Genomic DNA, 22744 nt, shown 5'->3' on the forward strand with positions numbered 1-22744 from the left:
GATCACATAGGAATGTGTTTCAGGCAGGTTTTGAATCAAAGAGACTCCGCAACCTCTCTGGACAGCCTGTTCCAGTGCTCTGGCACCCCTAAAGTAAAGAAGTTTCTCCTCATATTCAGATGGAACCTCCTGTGCTTCAGTCTGTGCCCACTGCCCCTCATCCTGCCATTGGGCACCACTGAAAGGAGTCTGGTCCCATCCTCTAATTATGTCCAATAACTCTCCATGAGGGTGAAGTTCCCACTTTTCCAAAGGACATGAGAACTAAAGGGAAAGTTTTAACCACAGAGCCAGAATTACCCTGCAAATAGAAGATCAGCTTTTGACAGACAAGTTGATTAATGACATGGTGGAATAACTGCTAAGACTGGGTACAACAGAGAAGGCAGAAACTTGGAGGGGGAAGAGGACTGCCCCTTTAATCAGCTGCCTGCAGTTAAAGGGGAGTAAATAAAACATGAAATTGCCCTGGGAGCCAAACTATATGCAGATCAATCTGTTTGCTCCAGACAAATGAAAAAGATGGGCCAGATGTTAACAGCTTAGGTTCTTATTTCTCTGGGAGGCTGTCTGCCTGAGTTATATACTACAGAGTGGTCCACATCACCAGTTCACTCAAGATCCCCAGTGCAACACTGCAACACAAATATTCAGAGGATGAACTGCACCATATTCAGGTCAGGGCAGATACATGTTTTGGGCATGAACGAGAATATGTGAAAAAAAAAAAATCTCAGAAAAGCAATATTAATCCTCATCTTGGACCCCTTCTACCTTCTCTATACAGTAAATTAATAACACGAAGAAAGGGCAGAATTGTGACTGTGTGACACTACGTATGTTCTCCTATATTTCCAGATATGAAGCCCAAGAGGGATGACTGGGATGTCTTTTCTTAACTTTTCCCTAAGAAAAGGGTTTATCTCCTACCCTGCAAAGGTTCCACTCTCCGTACAGGGCAAAAGAAGTTCTGCAATCTACTGAAACTCAATCCTGAACCATCACAAAAAAGCAAAAATCAAGACAGAGAAAATATGCTATAAATTTCAGTTGGACACAGCCGGTATTGAAATAATCACAGTTCTTAGGAAGATACTTTTTAAAAAAGAAAATCTCAGTAAATAAATATATCTATGAACAGGCAAGAGCACTGAAAAAAAAAAACCAAAACAAAACAAAAAAAACTCACACAACACAAAAGAGCACTTGTATCCTGAGCTAATTCTAGCTTTAGTCATTCACAGGGAAAGTGATAGGAGATGGACATGTTTTTGAAATAAAACTTAAGTAATGGCTCCAGTCCTGCAAATGCTAATTTCCAGCAGTTTAACAGCTGCTTTATTTTCTTGACTCCAGTGCTTGCAGATTACCTTCCACAGGGGAGTGGATTCTATTAAATTTGCATACCTTTCCAGGAAGGTTCATAATTCCAAAAGACATTCCATGAATTTTCCAGGATTTTATTTTAACCTCTTAGCAATCAAGACCCTGAATTTTGATAAATTGTTTCAGAAAATGTTATTTCGGTGAAGTGAGCTTACTCTCTTCTGATTTGGTTAGTATCACATTTTCCTGCTACTCATCTACATTATGTGAACAACTGTGCCCACTTTCAGATTTTATCACTGCACCATCAATTTTAATTTGAAAATATCCTGCAATTGCCTGATGAATGGAAGATAATTAGATACTCAATCAAAACTATTGTGTGGGGGAAATGCTTACAAGCTCAATGACTGTTTAGAATCATATTTCATCCTTGTATTATCATTTTAAAAAAAACCAAAACAAAACCAAAAAAAACCACACAAGGACCAAAGCATAGCAAAACCCGAAACAGAACTAGGACAATGCTGTGGTATAAGCAAAAAACAATTTCAATGAGCAATTCTAACATCTGTTAAAACAAGTATTGTCTTGAAACATTTTTTCAATATAATCTAAAAGGGAATTTTTTTCTTTGACTCTGGATTACTATTTGTTTCGGATAAAGTGATGATTTTTGTATTAGATCCCCTAGGAGACTCTTAACTATACAGAGATTCTCAGCCACGAAGTACAAGAAGTATAGAATTTACTTATAATTCTACTCCTTTATCTTGTGTTGCAAATACCAACCTATCACACACACACAATACCAGGTTTAAATAGGAAGGAATGGTGAGAAGTTCTCTAAAAAAAAAAAAATCTTAAGTTTGATTTGGTTTTGTTCAAGACACCTGAAGTTTGACAAGGACTTAGTTCATGGGAACACCTGGGCCTCTTAGAGTGATAGCAGAGTGTCAGTCTTCAGTGCAGGAAGACACAACCACATAATAACACTGTATAGCTCTCATTCTCTGCCGAGTGATATTAATTTTTTTTCCTTTTATTTTTTTTTCCTTTTTTTGCGGGGGGAGGGGGAGTGCGGGGAAGGGAGTGGGTGGGTGGTGAGGTTGGTTTTGGAGGCTAAGATGTTTAAGAAATCTCTTTGGAAAAAATAAGAAAATAAAAATATTGGATAAAATACTACTGCCATGAGAAAAGTGTCCTAGCATGGATGACATTTGCACAGGCCAAAAAGACACTTGTTCATGTCTAAATATCTCCCTTTCAGATTCAGAAATTTCTTACTGAATGAAATGTCTTGGTCACATCCATCTTAAATTATTGCAGTGATTTTTCTCCCTTAAAGCACTTATAGACACCAGCAAAGATACAGTTTCCCATTTATAAGGGCTATATTTATATATCCTGCAATATTAGCACAAGTCACTTTCAGAGGCTGCCTTTCTGTAAAGATCATAATGTATTGATCATAGGAAAGCATAATTGTAAGGCAGAATGGGAATTCATTCTCCTTTCCAAGCTCAACAGAACTTTAAGTCAAGTTGTTCATACAATTTTGCTGTACAAATGAGGCAAGAACTGGAAACAGGGCAATGTGAAGGAAGATCTTGGGCAATTCTGTGCCTGTACTTCTGCTTTGCAGGACCATCTAGATACCACTAAGAATGGAACCTCTATATTTCTGTTTATAAACCTCACTGGAACTATCTTTGGGAAAGGAAGATTGGGACTTGTTGAGAATAGGAACCTAAAACACATTGCACAGGAAAAAAACAAGCAAGTAAACAAAACCTCATTTTTTCATAATGTGTGAAGCTGGATTAACTACAGACTTTGTTTTGCTAGCACTTTTTTACATCAATAGTTCAGAGTTTGAGGTATATATCCAATCTTGGTGAAAATTGGATTTTTCTTCCTTTTAAACCAGTGAAAGAAAAGTTTTAAAATACCTCTTTATTTGATACAGTATGTATTTCAACAAATGCTTAAAGAATATTTAAGGCCATATCAAGGCATCTCAAGCATTCTCCAGACACAAGAACAGACTATGTGAATAACTGTACAGTAACAACAGAAAAAAAAAAGATAACTTCTGCCTCAAAAACTTCATATTGATATTCCAAAGAAGGCTTAACAACTTATTACCAGTTGGCTCTATAAACAGTATTGAATACTGGGCAGAAGTTATCTGCTTATTTTGTCCCAGCAGATGAGCACATGGATATAGGAGAAATACCTGGGTGGAATGTGGAAGGAAAGACCTAGCAGACAGAGATCTTTTCTTTTTCTTTAGGGTTCAAAATATGAACCAGTAAAATCCATCTGACACAATTTGTGAAAAGAATGAAATTACACAGAAAACAAACAGAGAGAGACAGAATACAGGAAAAAGACACAACACCTTGAAAAAAATGATAAACAGTAGGAAGAGATAGTTTGGAAGACTTCTAGAGTTAAACAATAACATTTATAACATTTCTGTTTTCCTTCTCTCATTCTCTTCTCTCCATGCTTTTTCCCATATTTTTCTTCGGCTGCCTTCTGTGTCTCACGTCTCTTATCTTCTGCCTCCCTTTATGCTTTTCTGCTCTTGAAGCTGAGGGGCTCCTTCAAGAATGAAATCACTGGGTATTATTCGGAGCTTTCAGCTTAAACATTAATGTTATCTGGTGAATTTGATGCTTCCAAACTCATTCTTGAAGAAAAAGTAATATTTTTCTTGCTGCCATAAAACCTCTTTGAAACCATGATGGAAAGTGGAAATCTCTGCTTTTCTGTCTCTCCTCAGAAGCCAAGCCTCAGAAGACAGAGTGCAATGGCACCTTGAAGTCTGCACAATGTATACCTACAAGCACCAAAAACTGGTGTCTCAAGTTTGCTTTCTGGCTGAAATTTAAAGGTCACCAGATATCTCATTTCTTTTCCCTTCCTAATCCCTCTCAGCCCCTCAGTAACTCACTCATTGCATCTGCTTATCCAAAAAATATTTATCAGAACTGACCACTAACTCAGATCCTAGTTTGTAGACTCTACAGTGAAAATACAAGGTTATAATAAATAAACTTCTAGATTAGACTTCTACTCTGCTTCTTCTACAGGAATAGGCATATACTACATTGAGAAGGCTTGTTTACTAGCTGCTTTTCATTGGAATGATTTTCTTTTTTTCCAGTATTACATTTCCTGGAATGAGAACTGGCATATATGGATGCTAAATGCTTTTCAATTTAGGTAAAATGGACCTTGACAACATTTTTGAAGTAGATGTCACTGTGCAAAATGTAGCACAACCTTAAGAAATCCTACAAGTGTTAATCAAGACAGTCAAAAAAGTGCTGTTTTGTCCACTCACAGGGGATACTTCTCTTAAGTTCTTGTCACCAAGGTATTTTTAGATTATTAAACTCCATGAAGATTGTGATAGAGTCACTAGAGAAAATACTTTATCTTTTATTTTTCATATTGTTAATCCATTTCATTAGCTTACTGCACACTTCTCATTTCTTCTGTCTTTTTGAAATGCCACCTACACTGATGAAATTACATTAGAAGTTCTCAATATTTCCAAGAAGCAGCAGAGAAATCACATAAAGAGATGACTACTAAGAAGTAGAGAAAAACAAAGAGTCACTTGAGACGATCACAATTTAACTTGTTTTAAAAACAATCTCAGACAAGATAGTCAGTGGGAGGGAAAAATATATATTTAAAAAAATCTAGAAATATCACGAATATGGTACCAAATGTGAAGTTGAAATGTAGTTTCACTGTATTTTAACGTGACAGGGGAGCAAAAAGAAACAGCTGAAAAGAGTCTGGAAGAAGCATCTTACCACAAAACAAGGAAGCCAGAATCCTTCTGAGTGTAATCAAGTTCTAACTTGCAGTTTGAAACATATTATGAAACAAAAGGAGTGAATAAATAAAATGACCAATACGCAAGAAAGAACAGTAAAATACTGAAGTAAGATAAACTAGAATTACTGATTTGCAAATACAGCATTACCTGAAAACTAGCACATGACTACATATTTTTCTGTTTCACTGTCATATTCTGAAGCCTCTATATCTTCTACAATACTGGTGGCTCCCAATAGTTTTGAGTTATTGATAGCTAAGTGTGGCTTTATTCTCGTGACTCTCCATTCCAAAACATGAAGCTCAGCAAACACAGACCGCAAGAATATTGCTTGGTTTGCCTAATTCAAAATACAATCCCAAACAGGTAGTGCTAGACAGCAGCAATATTGGAGGCACCAATTACTGCAAAATCTCCAGTCAGCTGAAAACTCACTTGGGAATTGGAAAGAGGAGAGGGTCAGGACTTTTATGAGAGCTGTATGTGCAAAAGCTGTAATTCTTCAGAGATGATAATCATTAAAGCTAGCTTTGCTTTGAGCAGCAGGTTGGACTAGACAACCTCGTGAGGTCTCTTCCCACCTAAATTATCCGATGATTATATATCATAGCAAACACTTAAAGCTGAAAATCCTGAAAGTATCTTCTAACCTCATTTATGAACCTCTGCCACAGAATTATTAACTTTTTAAACAGAATTTTCTCCCAGAGGATGAGAATAGGGCAGCAGCCCACAAAATCTAGGACATAGAAGCACAATGGCTATGAATCTGGCCTAGATAAGTAACAGAACTGATTCAGTTTGTGTATTACCCTTATACCAAGACAACTTACACAATTTAAACATTAATGCAATGGAAGAGACATTTCTGCTTGTACAAACAGACCTGAATAACTTACAAAGGATACTAACAGTGAGCTGTGCTATTGGCAAGCATGGAATTCAGGTCACCTGAAAAGTCATAATGCTTGAGACCCAAGAAAGGGAGTCTCAAGCCATGCTAGCAGAGTCAGATATACAGATACTGCCCATGTGCTTCAAGAACTGAAAGCACATTGGCATAAACATCTCCATTTTATCTACCTGCCTTTTGTCTCTCTATATGACCTGGAGAATAAGGAAGATGTAATGTTTATAAGAGAGTTTTTCCACCAAGTAGAAACAATTGGGTGATAACACAAAGTGTCTAGAAAGGGTTCCCAAGGGAAATGGCTGAAACAGAAGCAAGAGATCCTCTGTAATTTTTGCCTCCAGAGATAAATTAGAGCAAGACTGATAATCTGAGCAACTGAGACAACTGCCTCATTACAAGGCAAGGTAAACCAATAAACAGCTTTTTGACTTTCAGTATCAGCTAACTTGTGGACAAGCTAGGTAAGCTTTAATTACCAGGATATAAGATCATAGTACAAATTGCAAAGAGACAGCAAACAATAATCCAACTAAAGAAAAAAGTTATCAGCTCAAAAAACCAGAAGTTAGATGGCAGCTGAAGAGATACAACTGAGCTCCTATTGACTAAACCATACGAGTATGAAGTCTTCTCTATATAACATGAACAAGAAGCCAATATCTATCCCCACATGTGTTTAGGTGGAAGGACAACTGGAAAAAATTAAGATGCAAATTGTTCTAGATTAAAAAAATATATATCTATCTATATAGATATAGATATAGATATAGAGATATATATATATAAAAAAATCAGCCTTTCTGGGAGATGGAAAAATGAGAGAGAGTATAGTTCTCTCTTGCTGCAAAGAGTAAACCCATCTGATTTAGTGCATAGGTTTCTCTTAAGACCCCATTAGTTTATTTTTGCTTATGTTTGCTTATTTTATATGAGAATAAACAGAGATGACATTCAGTTACTTCTGGTCTAGTGGCTTGTACTGCATTTTCAGCACAGAAAAGAAGAATCGTATTCTAAACTCAGTGGCATTTTACAACAAAGAGTGAAATTTTAGATGTTATTCAACAATTTTGTCACTTTCAAAACATGTTAGAAGGATAGTTTTGTCTGACGTTCCTTTGGAGGGAAAATTCTGGTTTCAGTGGATGTACAGAATCAGTCACAGAATACCAGCTTGGAAGGGACTGCAAGGATTATCTGGTCCCACCTATTTTAGCAAAAGCACAATCTAAACAAGATGGCCCAGCACCCTGTCCAGCTGAATCTTAGAAGTGTCCAGTATCGAGGAATCCACCACTTCCCTGGGGAGATAACTCCAATGGCTGATTGTTCTCATCATGAAAAATGTCCCCAGGAGTACCTTGTACCAATTACTCCTCATCTTTTCCATGTGACTCTTTATAAAAAGAGAGTCTCCATCTTCTTTGTAGCCAGCACCTGGAGGTCACTAACAGGACTTTATGGTCCCTTGTCTGGGAACTCCACCTACACCTTTACTCCTGTGTCTTCAGTCTCTGACAATGGATCTGCTCAGCAATCTCTAGGCCTGACTCTAAACTGCAGATTAACTTCCCAGCTTGGCCTTGGACCTGCCTCCTCGCCATGAACTTACTTGTCTGACTGGTCTGCACCCTTGGCTTAGCCTGTCCTCCAGCTCTGGGCCTGCTCTTCTCCCTTGCAGTGGGGCTGGGCTCTGCCCAGCCAGTGCGTGTTCTCTCCCTCTGCTGCTGGTGGCTCCCACCCCTCACTGCTACCCGACAGCCAACTACTTATTTCCTCCAGTTCTTCCTGTGCTTTCACTGTTTGCACAGGGAAGGAATAAACTCTGCAGGGAGCTGAAAATGAAGGATGGAACCTCCTATAATTTCAAAGACTCAGGACTCAACATGCTCTAGAAAGATCACTTGAATTCAAGGAAGTTTTAACTGAATCGGTCATTACCTGAAGGCTTGAATGAATCACAATAAATTGAGTTTACAGTTTGACACAGAATGTTGTTGCTTACCTTTCAAGAGGAACAGAAAAAACTTTGAACTCAAGTGCAGCACCCTAACAAACCCTTGGAAGCTGGAGTTTTAACATTTAAGCAAACCTGACAGACATGAAGTCCATACCTCTGTCCTAAAGGAAGACCAAGAATCCCTATATTGGGTTTGCTTGGTCTTAGCTTAATAAACTCTCCATAATGAGGGTTCAACAACCTTCCCACTCTATTCTACTGTTTTCCACTTTTAATCTTTCTCATGAAACCACTTTTAATCTTTCTTCAAGAAGGAAGTAGATCAGAGACGTCTGTAAAAACATTCAGTAATCTAGAAACATTTTACAGACATCTCTGATCTACTTCCTTCTGGAAGATGATACTAGACTGAGATTCCAACTTACATCTGAGAACTAAGAACTGTTGAAGTTCACTCTGTGTGTTTTAAGTGTCAATATTGCATTACATTGAGGGTGGTGAAATGAGAGCTGTTTGTTTGCTTCCTTTTTACTTTTTACAGTAGGTCAAGCAGTTTGACTTTCTTGACCCTTACGCAGTTCGTGGTTCATCACAGCACTTCCTGTATCTTCCACTGGAGATCTACTGCCTAGATAGCCATTTGCACTTTTTCACTAACGTATAATTTATATTAAAACATTTCTCTGCTTGTCAAGATCATCCTGAAACCTAATCCTGTCCTCTGCAAAGTGCTTGCAGCTTTTCCCAAGTACGTATCAGCTGCAGATTTAATAAACATTTTTTCTATCCCACTATCTAGAGAAAACCTTATCTCTTTCTAGAGAAAAACACTTGACAGAATCCCATCCTTCTTGTTTGACACTGAACCACTGATAACTGCTTTTTGAAATTATAATTCCAAGCCAGAGAAGGATAAAGCATATCTTGCTTTTTGATGACTTTTACCTTCAGCATTTGTTTTAAAAGCAAATATTCAACTGATCTGATGTCAATTAAGCCTGGTGGCAGAGACATTGGTTAAATACTACTCTTACAGTATCATTGTCAAGATTAAGTTTCCCTACCTTTCTTTAGGAACACCTTTAACATTTTTAGAAGTTAAAAACCATCACGCTTATAACCTACTCCATTTCTTCGAGACCCTGTTATCTTAGCACAGACAGAAACTAGATTTCTTTCCATGATTTATTCTTGTTAATTCCATTTTGGTTATTGCTTAGCATCTTTTTATCTTCTGGGTGATTCCAAGACTCAAGTGTCTTTCCAGGAATTAAATTTAGCCTGACTGGTCTATAATTCCCTGAGTCCTTATGTGTTTTGGGGAAAGACAGACACAAAGGTTTCTTCCCTCCTACAACTACTCACTTTTTATCTTTTAATTCTCAAAGCATGTAAGGGAAGACTCTTAAGATCTCTTAAGTACTCCACAATGAATTAACTACGCCACACCATTTGAAAATATCTGACTCATCTAAGCAGACTCCAACCTATTGTTACCCCTGTTCACTAGTTTTAATTATGCTAGTCTTCAGAACTCAGGGTGTTTTTGTTTTTGTTTCGGTTTTTTGGGTTTTTTTTAATGCTGAGGAAGGAAAAGAAAAATAATAGAAAAAAAAAAAAACAACAATAAAAACCAAAACCCACACAACCACAAAACTGGCATGCCTCTATTAATTTTGCCTCCCTGCTAATTAATGGGCCAACTCTTTCCCTTGTCTTGCTCTGATTAATTACTTATAGGATGTTTCCTTTTAACTACTTCTAGTTAAAACCATGCTTAAAGCACTTGGCCCATAGTTTATTGCAATCTCTATGACCAAAATGTTGCTCAGGGTGAAGCTCATAAGATCTGGAGGGTGCATAATATGTGACCTTATCAGTTCTGGGGGCTTCAGTCATTTCTGTCTCAGTGGGCTCCTCCAGTATTTTCCACCACAGACTTACCACACTTTGAGCCTTAAAGTTCAGACTGATCAGATTGATGCTTATAATATAGCCAAGGAAAAAAGGAACACAATGACATTAGATTTATTCTCTCTTTTAAGTGAACTGATGTCAGGACACAAGCCCCTTTCAAAATCATACACTTTGGCAAGCCGAAGAATATAAAGAAACATTTGCTACACAGAAAAAAATAAAAGCTTTTCTTTTGCACTTGGGTGCAATGTTCTTGGTATAAAAAACAGTAAAGGAAAAGCGTTAGTGTTTTTTACTATAGGCAGTTAAATAAGCCTCGGAAAGGAATTAAGTTTACTCAGTATAGCAAATGTGACCTGGTAAGACGAAGCCAAAAAAGACTGAAACAGTGAGTCTGTTTCTTTTTACTTAATTGCTATTAATGGAGGAACTAGCTCTTCAGAAGCCTGATGTTAGTACTTCTCTTTGTGTACTGGAAATATGCGAATCTTACCTCTGAGAACCTTTGTACATCCTGGGTCAAAGTTCCTACTCTCTTCCACTGATAGTATTTGAGTAACTTCAAAATAGCTGGGTTCACTGCATTATCAGATGGCACTGTCCGGAAGAAATATGGATATTTTTTCTTATCGGCCAACTCTGGGGTTGTTGCTGCAAACGAAAGCTGAAAAAAATAAAACAACAACAAAAAAATTAAAGTCACTATAAGTCATCTATCATCTAGAAGAAAAACATTGTTCTTCTCAGTGCAACAAGACACAGCCCATGCATTGTAGTAATGTACAGAATTTTCACCATCATAGAGCTTGGAAGTCCTACCAGAATCACTTACTAATTTACTTTTAAAGTAATTACTTTCAAAAGAAATACCTTAATTATATAAACCACCTGCTACAAAATTAAATGAGGGAATCTTCAAAGTCAATGATGTACAATCAGAGCAAGAAGCTCTAAGGGAGTAAATCTCTATGATTAACTCCCCATAAACTTCCTTCTACATTTTCTTCACAAAAGTTGAGAATTGTTCCAAGGAGATTTTCTCAAACTCTTACATGCCTCTGAATTAAAGAGTAAACCTCTAGTAGCCCCTCTTCTTGTCTTCAGGTATGTACCAGAAATGGAAAGAATAACTACAGCAGCCAAGGCTGCAGCTCAGGAGTTTACCTGCCTCCAAGTTTCCTCCACTGAAGCAGCCCCCTGTGATCTCTGTTATCAAAGAGGACTCAGTGGCTACTTCTATGCACCTGAAAACACCAGAATTTTTATGTGGTTTCAGAATGCTTATAATAAGAGAAAAGACAAAATTTGTTAACACTAAAAAATCAGGAAACTTCGCTAAATTCTTCTGCCCGAGTTAAAGGCAGCATATTTTTGTGTAATCTGTTCTATTATATTCATTTTTGTGAATGGTTTTCAGGCAGTGTTGTGAAGGGAATGCCTTTATATTCACTTTCTGAAGATATTCCTACTCCAGATACTTGTGGTTATTTCCTCCAGTATTTTTTGAGTTGCTAGCAATGTGTTTCTAAGTTTATTTTCAGCCATGCATAGCAGTTGAGCTTTTTTTGAAGTACCAATTTAATGCAAATTGGTGTGACTGTTGAGAAATAGGCTCTTTAATACAGTTGTGTTAAGTCTTTCAGAATCAATAGTCAGAAAGTATAGGGGAATTCAAGCTTATATAAGTATCTCCAACCATAGTATTAAGTTTATACTTTTTTTCAATCAAGCATACAATACATTTGGGCTGGAACACCTCTTTTGAATTTCAGAACAGAAAATTTCTATCTGAAATAGCAGCTTTAACTTTTTCTTCATGTTTATAAAATCTAGATTTTGCCTGTCAGAGAGAGAACTCATCCTGTGTTTGACTTTAGACTCACAAAGAACTTATTACATTGTTATAACCTCCCAAATCTGAAGAGAGTTTATTTTCTTAATTAAAATGCCTGAAATCCAAACAACTTCAAGTGTGTATAACTGGACAGTTTACACATTATCATTCAAAAAGAGAAGATTCTTTCTCTTCACCCGTCATTAGCTAGAGGATTTTTAAGACCTTCTGCTGCCATGTAACTCTAATGTAAGTATTTTTAATATACCAACTGCTCTTTTCTCAGATTTTATGAAAAAAGCACACTAAGAGGTATGGTGCTATTGTGGTCTTGATTTTCCAAAACCGTATTTGTAGGTTTACTTAGAACTTCCTAATATTTAGTAATCACCAGTGAGTTTGTGAAGAGCTGATTTCAAGGGGAAAAGAACAAAGGGCTGCCACATAGACCAAGCCAGCTTTTCTATCTAGCCTTGTAATGTTGAACATCATGCATCCACTGCATCATGGATGAGGGAATTAAGGACCTCTATCCTCTGACAGAAACAGAGAAAATTTGACTTTAGAAATCCAGGATGAAAAGAAATGCCTCTCAGCAGCCTGGCTATTTGCAGCCTAGTGACTGCAAAGGACTTGTTTTTCAAGTTATTACGGTTTTGGATCGAATCTAATTTGATTGATCCATAAGTAAAAGAAGTCAAGAGCAATGCTGAGACAACAGTAGTGAAAAGCAACATCGGCAAGGTTCACAAAATTGAGCAGTACATTTTTCTTATCAAAAAATCCCTTAGTAACTAGGATCATCTCTGTAGCCATGAGCTGGCTTTGGGGTGGAGATCTGTGATAGAAGCAAAGGCAATTCAGATGCATCTTTTGACATTTTAGTGACTTTAACAAAGTGCCTATATGAGTATCCTCATTGACCACATTTCCTTGGGAAACACTGAAGCAAAACTTTAGCTCTTTTCATTGATTAAAGGAAGATAAAGAAGATTCATAACTTAGATTTCTCAGCCATGTAAAGTGAAGTGAGATGAGACGACTCCAGGTTTATGTGTAATACTAATGACACCTGAATTACAAAAGAACATTCCTCTTAACTTTCTTTTTGAAGAATGGTTTTATTAAAATATAAAATGGGAAAATTTCATGCCCAAACAGGTCTTGGAATGTCGTATATGTTCAGAGGCCTTTCAAGCATGACATATAACATGGTTGGTCTCATTCTGCATCACTTTTCCATTTTAATAAAACACCCATGAGAGATGGATGAATAACCTGAAGTAGATATGTGGGGTTTTTTTCTTTTTTTCTCTTCTTTCTCACAAAGGTTAAGTCATTGAAAAGATTTAACTTTTCACAAAATCATGCCTATGAGAGTTTGGGGACATGCAATGAATTTAACCCAACAATCACCAGCACTCAATCGTATATTTTGAGAGGGAAAAACAAGAAGAAAAAACTTATTACATTTTAAAAAGTGATGATGAAAAGATCTTGTTAATAAATAAACCAACACAATGTAGACTTACTGGAAAAGCCCATGATATAGCATAGTGTCCTGGTTTTGTTAAAAACAAGTTTCTCTTTTAGTGAATTTGCCTGTCAGCTAAAGCCTTCATATTAACTGCATTTTCCTGGAGAACCAGACACATGTTTTGGTAAACACAGCAATGGAATGCAAAGTTATTGATAAGCATGGATGGACATCTCGGGAGAGGGACAACGAGAAACAGGTGACCAAGAAACTGACCAACTGTGTATAACATTCCATTCACGTTAATACTTCATATAAAAAGTGGGAGATCACGAGGATCTCGTCCCTTTTTTCCTTATGGCTGACATTAGGAGAGGACCTTGCTAGTTGTCCCTGCGAACTGAGGCCTGAGACTGAATCCAGCTCTGGTTGGCTGTGGAGTCTAATCCAGGACTTTGGGTGCTGGCTCTGCAGTTGCTGGGACTTTCAAGATTGGTTTTGTATATTTTGTATTATTTTCTCTATTCTTATTAGTAGCATTAGTAAAACATTTTTAATTTTTCCAACTCTCTTCTCTCTGTCCTTCTTTCCCTCCCGATCGCCTGTCCTGAGTGGGAAGGGGGGAGAGGGAGGGGCAAAAGGGGGAAGTTGGGGGGGAGAGGGCGTTAACAATACATCTGCCAGGGTTTTATTGTCACCCCGCAATATAAACCCTTGACACACAGCTATAAAGGTGTATCAGTAAAATATTCATAATAAAAACATTGATGAACCTAATAAAACAACAGAGTCCACTCACACATGCATTGAGATGGTACAGGCCTTGCTAATGAACATAAATCCTCTGCATTTTAGGGCTAAAGTTGTTTATTTGTTGCTGATTTGAAACTTGAATCTATTAAAAGGCAAACTTCTTACAGTTTCTTTACTTCATTCTGCAGGATTGAAAGCCATAGAGATCTGATTCTGCTTTTTGTTGTAGGAATTTCTTCATCTAACTTTTAGTTAGTTAGTCAAGAATCTGGATGAATGGCAACCCTACTGCTCATATAACTTTTTGCAAACCACAAAGGTACTATTTTTCACATTACTATATTTTCAGAGCATACATATTCATGCATTGTTAAAAAAAAAAAAATCTTACAGGTGTTACATAGCTGCCTCTGCAAAGAGGATGAGTGAGATATAAAAAAGTTATAAGCAGGATTATAACTCAGCAATAAATGCCTGTGGGAGGTATGATGTCATTAATTCACAGAAAACTATTTTACAAAACTGTCAAAAGTCAAACTTCAAGAAGGCATGAAAGGCAGGAAAAAAAGGTTTTTTTCAAATTGCTATAAAATGAAGGACACAGTGGACTTATACCAGGTGATAAATTGTAATTGTGTGTGTGGTGTTTGTGTATGTGCATTTGCAAACAGACTCTGTGCATATGTTTGTAGATCTATAGAAAAAAAAATCATTCATATTTATTACATATATATTAGTTTTAATAGTGTCAGAAAAATTGAAGCTACTTCTCAGGTCATCTCTGAGAAATCTCTTTCTTTAGAATATCTGCTTACAATTTGATGCAATTTGTGAGCAACTGCTTCTGAACTTAAAATGAGTATATGTAGGGAAACATATGTAAGCTATGACTCAGATGGAGATTTCAGGGATGAAACAGAGTTTAGAATTTTTAAATTGAAAATAACATAGCATTTACCATCCAAGTAAGAATAACCATAGTACAAACTCAAAACCAAATAGGCCGAGGTATTGAAAACCTAATGTTTATTACTTCATTAACGTCATAAATTAGTAGAAGTTCTGCTGCTTAAATATGACAAGTCTGCTCAAATTCTAACATGAAAAGCCTATTTAACAGCTAAAATGCACTCTTTCTGACTTTTAAAATGATTCTTACTTAGCAGTTTTGTTAGAAAGTATTTTGTCTGCATCTGTTAAAGAAAAACAATAATGTTAATACCCCAGAGATCATTCAAATCTGGAGTGAGTATGAAAGAAATCAGTGTAAAAGGACTTTCAAGGATGTCACCTGAAGCTGATTAACTTCTACAATATTTAGCTTACTGTGGCATTCTCCCTTCCATATACCCCACAGACCAAGTGCCAGCAAAAGCACAGCTGACTGGAGCAGTCCATAAAGGGTGACCACAAGCTGGTATTTCAGACAAAGTCCCAGCCCCACCAAGTCAGTGCCAAAACTTCCACCAACTGACTAAGAGTCTGAGTACCCAGAAATCAGATTTAGTTGGTGAGATTTAACTACACCAGTGTAATTGCACTTCTGTAAGTCATCCTGACATTTTGCAGTTTACCTACACTCAGATCTGTAGTAGTACAGATTCTGCATTTTTAAATATAAAAATATACAGCTGGCTCAAGAGTGAGCCAAGCAGTTGTGCTTCATTGCCAAGAGTGGAGAAGAAGAGCAGGAAGACAGTGAATGGCTTTATCTTACCATGTGAAAAGAAAGGAAGCAACAAATACCAGTTCTTGAATGGGTCCAAAGCAGAAGAATTCACGAAATGATGTGAAACCGAAAAAGAAAAAAAACCATTAAAGATGATGCAGAGGGGATCTGATGGCACTATGTGTGTACAAGAGTGTCTTACAGTAAGAAGTTTTGAGGCCAGAAAACATAAGAAGTTTTTGTACTTTAAAAAAGAAAGGGCTTGGAAACTACCCAAAATTGAAAGAGTCAGATTTTACTTTCATACTAAAGAACAAAACAACTCACAAAAACAAACAAACAAAACCCCAAACAACCAACCATTATTCCACAGAAGTCAAGGCAATTTCTTTGGATTCACATTGAGAGCCAAAGCAGACTTTGGTAATGGAGAAGAGACAATGTTATACAAGTATTATGAAAAATGCTTCAGCTTAATACAACAGATGGCCAGGTTAAAGAATTTGAACTGGTGGACTTTGCTTAAAAACTGTAAAATATACAGAAGTATTTTTATTCAGGAGGTCTTGGGGTCAGGTATATGTTTTGATAAATTAAATTTTCTCCAGAAGGTGATACTTATAGAAACAGGTAAACATTAATTTTGTTGAAAATCCATACAGTTGCTTCAAAGCATTGTGGGTAACACTAGATAGATTGAGGTAAAAAAAAAAAGTTAAAGTAAAGTGTAGAAAGGAACAATGCTGCACAAAGGGAGTAGAAACTAGCTCTATAACCTCAGATGAAGGTGAAATGAGCCATGGTAGATTAAACCAAAAACATCAATCTAAAACGCTTTCACATTAAAGCAAGTATGTTCCTGTTTTAGGGAAGTAACAGTGCATTCCCTTTAAAAAAACAGTACAGAAGTGAGAATGGTAAGATGATAAGCTCTAGTATTCATTTAAGAAAATGGGATGCAACACCAATGAAATCAATAGGAAAGACTAGGAGTTACATAAGAGAGGATGGATATTAGAGAGCTGAAACAAAATTAGAAAAGGGAACAACACTGTGACTGTGTATGTTCCATATAGATGTCCAGAGGCTGGAAGGCTGAAGCCACTTTGCAGTTTCAAGAACTGCAGAAGGAAGTGAAGTTGCCAGAAATGGCAATGTTCTTATGGCTTTATTGTCTCTAAGAAGCATTTATTCTTAAATGTTGTCACTGTAATAATGTGCAGATGTCTGGTTAAAATAAAACCACAGAACTATCCCTGGAGTCACCCTAATGTAAGGCAACAGGTCTGTTTAAGAGTCACATACACTTAAGGGGACTGTATTAGCTGAAGTAAATCAATAACAGAAACCCTTTGCAAAGTTACTGTAGGTCCACAATGCCAGTGGGGCAGGAAACTGCACCCCTCTCATAGAGTAATTTTGGTTGGAAGAGAATCTTAAAATCGAGTTCAACCATAACCTAAATCTGGCACTAAACCATGGCCCTAAGAACATATATACATATTTTAAACCCCTCCAGAGATGGTGACTCCACCGCTTCCCTGGGCAGCCTGTTCCAATGCCTGACAACCCTTTCCATGAAGAAATTTTTCCAAATATCCAATCTGAACCTTCCCTGGCACAACTTGAGGCCATAGTGTGACCTGTGGATGACCAGCAGCATCTCCCACTACAAACTCCCCAGCAGCTCAAAGGAGCCCCCCTAAAACCTGGAAGGAGGTACCAGAACATCTGGATTTGTTAATCCCAAATTGAGAAAGAGGTGTTACTCTCTCCAATTGCCCCTCCAGAGGAGCAGGCTGTGAAACTAAGATACATGCTCTGTGCACAGAGTATTATACACTGAGGGGGAAAGGAAGGAGGGAAGGAGGGACGGAGGGAGGGAGGGTAAGAAAAAAAAGGCAGTCTTAGGTAACAAGGTAATCTCCCTTTAATAAAATGTCATCGGCGAAGACAAGTGATTCATGTTTGCAAATGGGGAAAATTAGCTTATTGAGCACCAGAGAGATTAGCTTAATTTTCCTAGGCTTCTGCACTTGCTTATACAAGTATTTTATTAGTGATCTCTAGAAATTTAAATCTGCCTGTTTCTACAAGACTAATGTTGATGAAGAGTTTTGTATATATGGCAGATATCACCTGTATTTCCTCTGCCTTTTCTAGAAAGCTAAATTATGCTGATAAATCAACATGGCTAAACAGGATATTAACTGCTGATTCAATTGATTGGTGATATCATCATTATCATCACAACTGAAGATTGCATGTCATGTATTGTTAGAGAGGAAGCATTATTTCCTGTGAGAAAGGAAAATAATTATTTTCAAAAAGAAAGCATAATGTCAGAAAGCTCCACAGAAAATACTCTTACAGTAGTACAGGATTGCACATATAGAATCTCATAATACAAAAATAACAAGGATGAAACTCGGGAAGATGGTAATTTGTGGCAATATGTACTTGTGACACCACACACCATTCCTTTGTGTGCCTTGCCAGGAGCTCTAATGCTTTGACAAGCCTGTGCCAACAATAATAATACTCGAGCGTGGGCATGTGATGACTTGATGGTCCCAGGAGCTAGAAGGACCAGAACGGAAATTAATGAATAATGAAGAGTTAAAAGATTTGCCTCCTGCTACTCTTGAGACAGCCTTAGACAATTAAATAGCATTTTTAATTGAATGGTAACTGATGCTTTGTAATAAATATTAAAAGATGCAAAATATGAAGATTTAGGTTAAATGTTAATCATCATTTAAAGATTAAAAGTAACCTTACTATACAAGCCAACTTGCCCACATGCAGTCAGACTATCACTGAACTTGATCTTACTGCTAGCCAAGTTATGAATAAATTTTAATATAATAACAGTACTTGGAATATGAAAATAGTGATATATAATCAAGAATATTAAAGAGAACCTTAAGAAATACATTATAGCATGTAAAATAAAAGAGTGACATACTATATTGCTCCTTCCCACCCCAATGAACACAATGTATCATTTAATCAACTTTGATGGATGATTTAAAGAAAAGGAGTGTGGAAATAACATTGCAAAGATGGTCACAAACACCTATCTGTTTGGAAAATATTTCCACATAAGAAGCTAAGTGCAGCAATTTCATTGACAAAGGCATTGCATAGATCTTCAAAGCCAGTGAAAGGAACACACAGCAATACAGACCAAGAAAAAACATAATGTTTCTTGACAATTTGCATGCACAGCTGTTGGTGACAAGAGTCAGATACCGACAGGGAAGGAGCTGGTTCTGAACCTGACCTAGGAATCAAAGCGGAAGTCTTCCCTCCTACCTGTCGTCTGATACTGATCCTCAAACAACACAGGTGAGGCACTAATGTAAGTTGAAAGAAGGGGGACTAAATAAGAAAATATTAACAAGAAATTATGTTTTTCCAGCAGTGGTGAATCAGCTACCTTTTTACCTGTCATCAATAATCTTAAATATTTACTTGAATGAAAGCTCTGGAGATTCCACCATACTTACACTCAGAAGATTTTATGGGATTTCACAAACTTCAGTGCTACAACAAATAAATCTAATGATCATTAAAAATGTTCTGTTAACTTTGTGTGAGTTTTCATGACAGTTCCAAGAGGAAAACAGAAGACTGGGGGAATATCTGAGTCCTCCATTTGGGTCACAACAACCCCAGGCAGCGCTATGGGCTTGGGGAAAAGTGGCTAGAAAGCTGCTTGTGGGAAAAGAATCTGAGGTGTTGATTGACAGCCAGCTGAAAATGAGCCAGCAGTGTGCCCAGGTGGCCAAAAAGGCCAACAGGATCCTGGCTTGTAACAGAAATAGCGTGGCCAGTAGGACTAGAGAAGTGATTGTGCCTCTGTACTCAGCACTGGTGAGGCTGCACCTTGAATCCTGTGTTCAGTTTTGGGCCCCTCATCGTAAGAAGGATATTGAGGTACTAGAGAGAGTGCAGAGGAGGCAACAAACCTGGTGAGGGGTCTGGAGCACAAGTCTGATGAGGAGCGGCTGAGGGAACTGGGGCTGTTCAGCCTGGAGAAAAAGAGGCTGAGGGGAGACCTGATCGCTGTCTACAACTACCTGAAAGGAGGTTGTAGCATGGAGGGGATTGGTCTCTTCTCTCAAGTAGCAAGTGACAGGACAAGAGGAAATGGCCTCAAGTTGCACCAGGGGAGGTTTAGACTGGATATTAGGAAACATTTATTTATGGAAAGGGTTGTCAGGCATTCCCAGGCTGCCCAGGGAAGTGGTGGAGTCACCATCCCTGGAGGTGTTTAAAAGGCATTTAGATGAGGTTCTTATGGACATGGTTTAGTGCTAGACTTAGGTTATGGTTGAACTTGATGATCCTGAGGGTCTCTTCCAAATGAAATGATTCTATGATTCCGTGCCTCACTAACTAGTAAATGGGCAGGGTGCTTCACCCAAATGGGAACATAAAAATATACATTGTATTAAACACAGTAGACAAGAATGAATCTCACAGACGAACATCCCTTTCACCATCCATAACACACTACCAATCTGATTAGAGCTACTGTTCCTTTTAAAATCAGATCTTCTGCCAAATACTCCTGCGCCCAGTATCATCTGCCATTACCTTCATTAATTCTGTGTCTGAAATTGCTTCCACTGACTGCCTTTTGGCACCTGGGAGTTTCCAGAAACAGCACTCCCAGTTGGTCTCAAGGTTGGAAGGCACCCACCTCCATGCTGCTGGCATTTCAGTGAATTAATCCAATCACAATAAGATTGATATTTAGCTGCATGCCTCTCTGGATACATCGCAGGAAGCAATTCTGGCTACTGAAAGAATCAATATTTTAGAGGATAGAAACTGGTTTAGATAAAATAAAATCCATATGAGAAGCACTTCAGCTGGAAGGTGAGTGCCTATAGGCCTATGTCCCATTTGCTTCCCATCTGAGTAGCCCAAACTGCTCCCAGCACGGTTCAGGAGCAACGGCAGATGTCTGAATGCAAGACATCAGAACAGAGGATGAAGTTTGGTCTTTTGGCATTAAAATTTCCTACTCGAGTGAAGTCTGTGGGTTATGTTGCAAAATAGTGATTCAATCAATCCTCAGCTGTGTTGCTTTTCTTTTTTCTCCCCTTGTTTTTTTTTTTGGTTTTGTTTGGTTGGTTGGTTGGTTGGTTTGGTTTGTTTTTCGTTTTTGTGGGGGTTTTTTTGTTTGTTTGCTTTTTGGTTTTTTTGAGTGTTGGGTTTTTTGTCTTCAAGCAATGGAGAGGATAGATGGTAGCTGAAAATTGTAGGAGATCTGCTGAAAAAAAAGAAAAAGAAAGAAAACTGCCTAGACATTAGCATTACTGCTTCACATGCCTCTAAGGCTGGAGGATTAAAACTTGCACCTACCTGTTCACACCAGGCAGAGTGTACATTTAAGAACTTTGTAGAAAAAAAAGTAAGTTAAAGGAATTCCTTGAAGAATATTTTAGGTGAAGAGAAAATAGAAGAGTTATTAATCTTCAGAGCAGAAGAAAGTTACAAATCAAACCCAAGGCCAACTAATGGGATCCATTTTAAGTTCTAATAAATACTGCCTAACAAACCTAATGCGTTCACCTTACTTCTGAGAGATGCCAAAGAAGTGTACCAAGGAGCTATGGAGAGTGTCCTTCAATTCAGTGGTTAACAAGTGCAACCAGTCAAGTTGATAGAGGCTTTGTGATTTATACAGTGTTTCAGGAGGTAGCCAGCTGCACATGAAGCACAATCATCTCAAACAGATTCCCATATCCAAAAGTAAAGATTCAGCCTCCTTAGCATGAGGCTTCACTTGAGTTTTTCACTATTAATGGAAAATAAACAACTGCTGTCCCTTTTTCATTCCATATTTCTTCTGACCATTCATTTTAAAAAGTCTATCACAGTTCGAAGCAGATATTAAAAAAAAAAAAAGGTACTAAGGGAATAAATCTGGCAGTCATTAATTGTTTTTTCTACTCTCTAGGAAACATTTTCAGATCCATATCAGGCACAAATCATTTACACCCAACACAGGTGTTTTGCTTACTCCTAGAGGTTTCCCAGAGCACTGAAATTAAATAGCAGATCTATGGAAGCTGCAGCAAAATTTGTTTTCTTTTCTAAACAGAATAAAAGACAAAATCTTCTGAGCATTTTAACAAATAAAACTGCATTGTGAAAGAGGCTTGTACATATCTTTTTCTGTCACACTCGGTTGCTTAGCATTTGGCTACTGGCCTGGATTATAATAGAATTCAGCTTCAAATCCCTGCTCTGCTTCAGTCAGAGCATTATTATTTATCCCAAATCAAGCAGAGTCTTCTATATGCATACTCTAGCTACCCAGCTTGCTTGTTTCTTGTTAGTAACAGAATCTTCTAAATAGTTACTGAAAAATCAAGAAATTTGTAAAATATTCCACCTTTAATAAAACAGAATATATTGCCATAATCCATTTATAAAAATATATTTCCAGAACTATTCCCAATAGCTTGTTCCTGGCTGGCTGCCCCAAACTATTATCATTCTATTAGTATTGTTTGCTTGTCAGATTTCATTCAGCTAGTATGTTAAAACTACAGCTGTTCTGTCTACATTTGGATTTTAAATATCTGTTTTATTATTTTTCCACCTCTAAATGATGAAAAGCAGGGGAAAACTTCCCTAATAGATGGTTTAATTGTGCAGTATGGGGGAGGTGCCTTGTTCTTCTAAGTAAATCAACCTTATACTCTTGTTGGAAACAGGGAGAAGGACCCTTGGTGAGATTTAAGATGATAATTCCCCTTTATTTTTTTACTTTTTGTTTATTGGTGGAGTGGACACCCTGATACAGTCCCAGTTCTGCCCATTCCATATCTTATTTCTCTTGTTGCAAATATGGCATCTGAAGAAATACATGATCTTAGCTCACAATGACACCCTTACAAACATATTTTTTGCACAGCCCTAAGTCATTAATTTGTGGTCTGTTTATTTCTTCATTCTCTGGTTTCACACCTCAGCAAGATATCCCAGATTTTTCAAGCCAAAACAGGTG

The 22744-nt window shown here is 37.4% G+C and overlaps 1 protein-coding gene across 1 annotated transcript in view; it reads right to left on the reverse strand.

Moving 5' to 3' along the window:
* The window catches only part of GABBR2 (gamma-aminobutyric acid type B receptor subunit 2), a gene marked incomplete at both ends in the record, with an annotated part of 486339 nt that overhangs the window by 281532 nt on the left and 182063 nt on the right, over positions 1-22744 (reverse strand). The window contains one exon of the mRNA XM_080339746.1: positions 10472-10642. Within this exon, the coding sequence (XP_080195872.1) occupies positions 10472-10642 (171 nt within the window). The remainder of the gene's footprint in view (positions 1-10471; positions 10643-22744) is intronic.

The sequence above is a fragment of the Nesoenas mayeri genome (genome assembly GCF_963082525.1).
Source record: "Nesoenas mayeri genome assembly, chromosome: 2".
NCBI classification, from domain to species: Eukaryota; Metazoa; Chordata; class Aves; order Columbiformes; family Columbidae; genus Nesoenas; species Nesoenas mayeri.